Source organism: Triticum dicoccoides, chromosome 3B, assembly GCF_002162155.2.
Source record: "Triticum dicoccoides isolate Atlit2015 ecotype Zavitan chromosome 3B, WEW_v2.0, whole genome shotgun sequence".
In the NCBI taxonomy this organism is placed as follows: domain Eukaryota; kingdom Viridiplantae; phylum Streptophyta; class Magnoliopsida; order Poales; family Poaceae; genus Triticum; species Triticum dicoccoides.
This window is the reverse complement of record NC_041385.1, coordinates 27835295-27843721: the sequence shown is the minus strand read 5'-3', so window position 1 is coordinate 27843721 and position 8427 is coordinate 27835295. Positions and strand designations below refer to the sequence as shown.

At 48.1% G+C, this 8427-nt stretch overlaps 1 protein-coding gene across 1 annotated transcript; it reads left to right on the top strand.

The window, feature by feature from the left end:
* Window positions 1-2655: 2655 nt before the first annotated feature.
* On the top strand, window positions 2656-7379 carry LOC119280599 (cullin-1-like). The gene is made up of 18 exons (XM_037561404.1): window positions 2656-2848; window positions 2978-3077; window positions 3227-3412; window positions 3522-3569; window positions 3662-3865; window positions 3960-4037; window positions 4126-4215; window positions 4302-4382; window positions 4469-4531; window positions 5136-5171; window positions 5254-5340; window positions 5449-5598; window positions 5683-5738; window positions 5850-6129; window positions 6246-6389; window positions 6493-6711; window positions 6821-6988; window positions 7080-7379. The coding sequence occupies exons 1-18, from the start codon at window positions 2712-2714 to the stop codon at window positions 7179-7181; spliced, it is 2229 nt and encodes a 742-aa protein (XP_037417301.1). The 5' UTR covers window positions 2656-2711; the 3' UTR covers window positions 7182-7379.
* The last annotated feature ends 1048 nt before the right edge of the window (window positions 7380-8427 follow it).

Here is an 8427-nt window from a genome sequence, read left to right as displayed (position 1 = left end):
CCCTTCTTCACCTTGTCGCCGTTCTTATTCGCCTTGGAACCTCCGTCAACGGACTTGACTGACTCAGCGTCACTGTCCGCCATCGTAGATCGTCGAGGCTCTAGATACCAATTGTTGGCTTTTGATCGCTAGACCAAATTGCCCAAGAGCTACACAACATACGTGCAAAGCTAGCTAGCTAGCAAGCAGCTGAATGGATTCCTATACGTGCCTGTGCACGTCTCGCCATATGTGCGTACGTGAAGTAGCCTGGCCTTGCTTGCTAGATCGATTCGACGAGATGTCTCGGCGAAAACTCCTGATAAACTTAGCGAACGAAACGATAGACGAAACTGATTGGTTTTGATGGCTATAAAGGCCCATGTCGAGCCTTTGCTTTGTATTGCTTTTCTCTTTTAGTTGGTTGTACAATCGTGGGGTTACAGGGTATATAAAGGAGCTAAACAGCCCAAGTGCTAACCTAGTTGGTTCCTATTTGGGACTACTAGTCCCATACGTACACACACGTGTACTGGGACGTCGGGTTTAATCCCAATACGGTGTGTCGCTGACGCTGGGGCTGCAGCAGCAGTACAGCAGGCATGACGGCGATGGTGGCGACTGAGTGAATATCGCATTTGATGGTTGGCCGGGCAGCACCACACGAGCTTGGTAGATGCGGCAACCAGGTGGAGTGCAGCTCGATCAGCAAGCATGGATGCAGGTACACTTGGGGTGGTAATGGTGGTGCGACGGCTACAGCCAGCTGGGCATGGCAGCTCGGTGTTGTCAAAGGGAGCTCACAGACCGCAACTGGCGAACATGCATGGTTTCCAGCGTTCTGTGACCGGCAGCCTCCACTTCATCAACGAAACCATCTGAATCAGTCAAAACCATGCCACGTCAACAGTAAAACCACCCTAAGCGGTATCAAGGACTAAAGTTGTTATCCGGTTTTAACAAGTTGAGAGACTAAGTTTTGCTGGTTTTGAAGTTGAGGGACGATTTCTACACTTTTGATATAGTTGAGGGACGAAAAATATACTTATCCCAGTAAAAAAAGACTGCTAGTTACTTTAATATGACGAGGTGGCGGACACCATTAAAATGTGGCAACAAAACTGGTTCTATTGTGAGGACGTGGCGAGGTCAGACATGGGTATTGGTTTACCTCCTTACACCTCTGACCAAGTCTGTCTGGGTGGAATCCAAGGCTCACCATAGCCGAAACAGAAGAAGTGAAGGTTCAGTTGAAGACATTCGGCGCACTTAAGATGAAGGTTTTTCCGAGAACCATGGTGCATCAGGAACATCAACTTGTCTGCATTTTTTAATTTGCTTTGCTTGAGTACTTCTGCCCAGCCAACGGGCAAGCTCCCTGGGCTCTACTTCCCGCCTGAAGGTGCCAGCGATTCAGGCAAGGGTAGCCACGAATCAGGCCGCTCCTCGCAGGCATCAATCGACAAGGACGATCCAGGTGTCGTCGGATGTTAGCGCGGTGCAGGGCGAGCCGACTATGGGGAGAGACGGGGAGAGGTAGTGGGGGGCCATTACCGCCGAGAGGAGGCTCATGCAGGGGATCCGAGGGGCGTGCATTACATTTAGTATGGAAGGGGCATTTCGATCGTCAGCGTCACATCCATCGCAGTGGCGACATAGGTAGGGTGAGCAGGCGAGGAGGGAGTAGGCGGTGACAGATCGAGCAGAGGGACCTAACCAGGCGACCTCACATATAGTTGTTGGAAACCCTACAACTACATCGGACTGCGCTTTGGTGCCTTATAAGGCACTTGCCTTTGTGCCTATGGCATGTGGGCCAATAGGTGGCTGGCCCACATATCAGGGACCCAAAGGCAGGTGCCTTTACGGCACTGAAGTTGCGTCCCACTGCATCGCACACAGGCTATTAGATCCGGATCCGCTGTGTGGAGTGGTGGCAGGCGCAAATGGCCAAGCCCTAAGGGCCTCTATCGGGGCCAAGTGGGCCTCAACGTGGCAGCAAGACCCACCCATCGCATAGCCCGACGCCTTCCCCGGCCATCTTGGCTGCATCCGACCGGAATGGGTTGGCCGCCACATAGGGCCCACGCGACACTTTGGCTTAGCGGACCCCTTGACGGCGACGACTCCTCACGAACCATCATGACTGTACTCGACGACGGGAGGAAAGCCGCAGGGCAACTCCCCGGAGCTACCCCAACCATCACCGTAGGAGCCGGAGTCGGCATGGTCGGCGACCCTACCAGGGAGGACCAGGAGCGCATGACAGTGCCAAGACCGACAAACGGCGAGCAAGGCCAAGCTAGGGGAGACCTCAGGGCATGAGGAGGGCCCTCCCAACCCTTGCGCCGAGGGGCAGACCTGCGCACCGGTGACTGCAAAGGCAAAAGCGGGAAAAAAATATATCCCCAAAGGTCGGGCGCTCCGGCGGCGGCAGGGCGGCCGCGTCTCCCAGCGAGGTGTCGTGCTCGTCCTCCAGGAAAACGAAAGCCGAGTCACCATCACACGATGAAGAGTCCACTTTTTTTTTCCTAAAACGAAAGGCTGACTCAGGATCAAAACCGACTTAGTTGGAGTATTTCGTGGCCCACCCGCCCGTCTCCTCGATCGCTGCCGCCACCGCTATTTATACCGCCGTCCCCGCCTCGTTGGGGAGAAAAGAAACGAAATCGATCGAAGCGAGACCCCCTAAACCCCCAAACCCAAAACCCTCTTACGTCCCGGCCGGCGGCATGGATCAGGACCAGACGCCGATCGCGCTGGAGGACGGGTGGCGCGAGATGGAGACCGGCATCGCCAGGCTCAAGCGCATCCTCCACGGCGTTGACGGCGTCAGCTTCACCTCCCAGGAGTACATCCACCTCTACACGTACGTACGCTCGCTCGCGCGGCGGCTCGCCCTTTCCATCTAGGGCTATATATAAACTTATTCGGCGTGCTTTTTTCTTCTGCACCCGAAAACTCCAATCTGATCTGACCTAATTCCTCGTTGTGGCAGAATGATTTTCAACATGTGCACGCAGAAGCCGCCGTACGACTACTCGGAGCAGCTCTACAAGCGCTACAAGCAGGCCCTCGAAGAGTACATCAAATCCACCGTACGTACGCCCGTTTCTTAGTTGGTCGAATCAATTAGATTGCTTCTTTTAATAATTGTGATCTTAGTTTGTTGTAAGATTGCTCTTAACGTCAGTCGCCCGCCCTGTAGATTGTAGGCGTTGTTTAATTTCTTTTCTGGCCATGTTAGGTCTTGCCCTGCTTGAAGAGCAAGCACGGCGAGTTTCTGCTGAGGGAATTGGTGGAGAGGTGGAAGAACCACAAGGTGATGGTCAGGTGGTTGACCCGCTTCTTCCACTACCTCGACCGCTACTATGTTTCGCGCAAGTTGCTTCTGCCGCTCAAAGAGCTCGGCTGGAGTTGCTTCCATGATCTAGTAAGTCTCCGCGTCCTTGGACGATACTTTTCACACGCTCATGAGCAATTTGTTATTTTTCCTGTGCAAGGTTTGAACATGTAATGATTGGTTGTGTTGCCCTTTATAGGTTTTCGACGGGCTAAAAACGACATTGACGACGATTGTTATCGACATGGTAAGCCTTGCCCTCTGCTGTTTCTGGCGCAATTTCTTTACAAAGGAGATGAATTTTACAATAATTTGTGCTCCTGCAATTGTCTTTAACAGGTTGATAATGAGAGGGAAGGCCAGCTTATAGACCGTGCCCTTCTGAAGGATGTTGTTGGTATCTATCTCGAAATTGGACAGGGTAGTGTCGGTCTCTATGAGCTCAATTTCGAGAAAGCTTTTTGCAAGGGTACCAAAGATTACTATTCTAAAAAGGCACAAATCTGGATGCTGGAGGATTCCTGCCCGGAATACATGCTCAAGGTTAGGTTTCTGTATTATGATTTATGAGTGAAAATTATAGTAAGTTAAATCAAATGTAAGGATACCTTCTGACTAGTACTCTCTGCTTATATAGGTGGAGGACAGCTTACAGAAAGAGAAAGAGCGAGTAGGCCATTACTTGCATGCTTCAACTGAAGAGAAGTTGCTAGAGGTTTTTAATCAGTTATTTATTTTGGTGTTTTTATAATAAGCTTTCCGTTATTCTCTGTGTTAAGCTTTTTCACGCAACGGAAATACAGGGTACTATATTGGAACTCATAAGTTGGCGCGCAGAAGAAATTTTGTACAAGGAAAATTCTGGATGCAGAGTGTTGCTTTTAGATGGAAAGGTTTGATGTTTCTAATTTATGCCTTGCATATTTAACATTTGGATTATGGATTTACTAAATATTTAGGCTGTCTTATTTTACTGTAGTCTGAGGATCTATCAAGAATGTACAGGCTCTTTTCCAAGATAGACATTGGGCTGTTTCATGTATCGAAAATATTTAAGGAGGTATATATATATTGACAACCTCATGTCTTTAATGCGTTGCACCCTTACGATAGTAAGATCTAATCAAGATGCTTACTTCTATGCAGCATGTCAAGGAAGAGGGCATGTCCTTGTTGAAACATGCAGCAGATGCTGCCAACGGCACAAAGGTGGGTAATCCATGTCTTCTCCCTCTGTCCTACTCTCTCCGTTCGGAATTACTTGTCTCGGAAATGGATGTATCTAGAACTAAAATACGTCTAGATACATCCATTTTTGCGACAAGTAATTCCGAACGGAGGGAGTACAAGTGATTTGCATTGGATCAATGTTGGCATCATCATGTTAAAATCTCGAATTCCTTTAGTAATTCTTAATTGATTTGTCATTTTTCGCTCTGTTATAAACCAGTTTCGTGGGTTACATGTATAATAAACGTGCTGATTAGTTGACATACCCCTTGAATAAATTTTAGAGGAACTTTTGAGAGACACTTATTAAGTGCTAGATTTGTGTTGGACTATTCCTTCTTCAATGATTATTATATGCTTAAATGTCATTGCATATAATAAATCTTCATAATGTGGTGAGTATATTTTATTCCAAGGGATTCATTTAAAAAGCCTTCTGGTTTTTCTTCTTTTTCTCAAACTTGATATTTTTAAATTTACATTGTTAATCGTCCACAAGTGGTCTTTAGAACCATTCTAGTCACCACTTTATTATGCACAACAGTTTTCTTATTCTGAGTTTTTGCAATGTCAATATGTGCAGAATGAGAAGAAGGAAGCTGTGGGTTCGCCGGAGCAGGTCTGTGTCACTTTAGCATACCTTTGATTAGCACCACGATATATTTTTTTCTCTTTTTCTCATGGTTTATTGCTCTGTTTAGGAATTTGTGCGGAAAGCGATTGAGCTCCACGATAAACAGCTAGCATATGTCACCGACTGTTTCCAAAACAACTCAGCATTTCATAAGGTTCGCACGTTAAGTACTTCCGTCGTCATATTTTGTCGTATCTCAGTTTAATTGTCTGCGGAAACATGCGCTAACTGTTCTTTGCCTTGCTATCTCTGTCCTAATTAGGCTCTTAAGGCGGCTTTCGAAGACTTTTGCAACAAAGATGTTGCTGGTTGCACAAGTGCTGAGTCGCTCGCATCATTCTGCGATAGCATCTTGCGGAAAGGTGGAAGCGAAAAGCTAAGCGACGAAGTCGTAGAAGATACCCTTGATAAGGTACGGTAACTGCCATTCTTTTTCTCAGGAGCTTACAACAACAATATGCTTTTCTTGGTGCTCATGAGACTCGATTTTCTCCAGGTTGTGACCATTCTCTCATACATCAGTGATAAGGATCTCTTTGTTGAGTTTCACAGGTTTGTGTTTTCCTGCTGGCTGGAATTAATGTTACGCAAGCCTTTATACATTAACAAGAATCAAATATGATTTTTGAAGATTGAAACTGATCATGAAAAAATGTGTTGCAGGAAGAAGCTTGGAAAGAGATTGCTCTTTGATAAGAGTGCCAATAACGAACACGAGCGAAGCCTCCTTTCCAAGCTCAAGCAGTACTTTGGGGGACAGTTTACTGCAAAAATGGAGGGCATGCTCACTGACGTGTCAACAGCAAGAGACCATCAGACAGCGTTTGAAGAGTACATGAGAGACAAACTACCAAATCATCGTGTAGACTTCAGTGTTACTGTTCTGACGACAGGATTCTGGCCAAGTTACAAAACTTCAAACATAAATCTACCTTCCGAGATGGTATATCTTTTTATTCCTTCATCACATACCTGATTGGCTATTTCGTAGAGTTAGTCACCTGACATCTATTTGACCCGTGTATATATTGGTCTAACTTTTGTTCTCATGCTTTTCAGATTAAATGCGTCGAGATTTTCAAAGATCATTACAATTCGAAACAGAAATCCAGAAGGCTCACTTGGATCTATTCCATGGGAAATTGCAATATCGTTGCAAAGTTTGACGCCAAACCTATCGAGCTTATTGTTACAACATATCAGGTACTCCCCGGCCCCGCTATTTTAAACCCTTGACCAAGTACACTTCACTTTGTGAATTCTTTTTAAAAAAAATCTTACGTTCCCCGTTATTTTGACTGAACAGGCTGCGATGCTTCTGCTATTCAACGGATCTGAACGACTAACTTACTCTGAGATTGTGACGCAACTAAATCTGCCCGATGACGATGCCGTGCGCCTGCTCCATTCACTCTCATGTGCAAAGTATAAGATTCTTAACAAAGTGCCAAGCAACCGCACAATTTCCCCAAATGACGTCTTTCAGGTCAACCACAAATTTACCGACAAAATGAGGAGGATAAAGGTGCGTTTCGTAATCCAGTCTTCCTACCTTGTTTACCAATTTTGCTTATGGTTCTTTCTAGTTTATTAATTCTTTTATAACCAAATGACTTTGCAATGTGTGCGTGCAGGTACCACTTCCTCCTACCGACGAGAAGAAGAAGATCGTCGAGGATGTCAACAAGGACAGGAGGTTCACAATCGATGCGAGCATCGTGCGCATCATGAAGAGCCGCAAGGTCATGGGCCATCAGCAACTCGTTGCGGAGTGCGTTGAGCAGCTCAGCCGCATGTTCAAGGTACGTCCATCAAACTCCCAAGTCAATTTAGCTTTTGGATATTGCGATATTGCTTTTTTGTGATGCTTACTAGCGTATGTCTCTCGTGCAGCCTGACATCAAGATTATCAAGAGGAGGATCGAAGATCTTATCAGCAGGGAATACTTGGAACGAGATCTGGAGACTGCAAACACCTACAGATACTTAGCTTGATTACCGATAACCTCGAGTGTCGCCTCGAGGGTGCCTCAAGGATTACCGTGTCGCCTCAATTTGTTTCTGTTGATAGCTTCTAGCCTCAAAAAGCTATAGCGGGTTCGTTGTTTTGTAATCAATTGTACATTAATACCATTTAGCGGCACGTTCGTGAAAGAGAAAGATGTTGAATTAGCCGAGTGCTAATCTGCTGAACATCTTGTACCTTTTAATTTCCTGCCTTTTTCATTTTGTCTTGACCTACATCATCCGCAACAAGTTGAAATGACAACCTACATCATCCACAACTAGTTGGAATGACAAAAGAATATATACATAACTACTGAAAAAGGCTTTCGCCCCGCTTTATATATAAAGCACCAAACCACAAGCATCCAGTGCCACTGCAACACACGCACACGCCCAAGACATGATACATAGGCGTTGAGCGCAGCAACACCACTCCTAGCACTACCGCCCCGAAGAAATGAAGCTACATATGACGAACCATGCGCTCTAAGGCGGCGCCTTCAGGAAGGATACGACGCCGGAGCGCCGCCACCACCCGATCCAAGGATCAGATTTTTCCCCCGGAGCCGTATGACGGGAAATGAGAGCCTCGACGACGCCTTCAAGAAGGGAACGATCTTCACCGCCGCCGGTCCGTCGGAAGATAGAGCAGGTTTTCACCTTGGCCCACAATCACGGCCACCGAACGCCACACCTTGGCAACCACGCCGCCCACACGACCATGATGACCGGGCAGCACCAAGGCACGGGCTTTGTCCAAGAGCACCGCGCAACCACCACCACCAGGGCCGCCGCCCCAGCATCCAAGACCTCGATCCAGGACCACCTCACCCGTGACCCGCCACTACCCCAACCGAAGAGACGAGTGGAAAGGTCCCGTCTTTCGCACCCCTGGTAGACCCCCAACGCCGAGACCTAATAGGCCGGCCAAAGCTGGCCTCCATCGCCCGTCCTGCAGCCCCGAGCGCGAGACGAGCTCAATCCTGATGCCGGGCGCGAGACGAGCTCCGTCCAGCTGCCGGGCGCGAGACGAGCTCCGTCCCGCAGCTCCGGGCGCGAGACGAGCGAAGGACCGCAGCTAGGAGAGGGCCAGCCCCAGGACCGAAGTAACGCCCGGGCGACGAGTAGATGGAGCTACGGTCAAAGCGGTCCGACCGCAAACGAGCCGACGCCGGAGATAGCCGGCCGTCGCTGCGGGCAGATCCGCCAGACCACCGTGTAACCGCCGCGCCCT

Excerpts from the sequence above, each read along its gene's own strand:
- LOC119280599 (XM_037561404.1), top strand. The coding sequence starts at position 2,712 with ATGGATCAGGACCAGACGCCGATCGCGCTGGAGGACGGGTGGCGCGAG. Across the intron at positions 3,866-3,959 it reads GCCCGGAATACATGCTCAAG|GTGGAGGACAGCTTACAGAA; the intron begins GTTAGGTTTCTG and ends CTGCTTATATAG. Across the intron at positions 4,216-4,301 it reads TGTTGCTTTTAGATGGAAAG|TCTGAGGATCTATCAAGAAT; the intron begins GTTTGATGTTTC and ends ATTTTACTGTAG.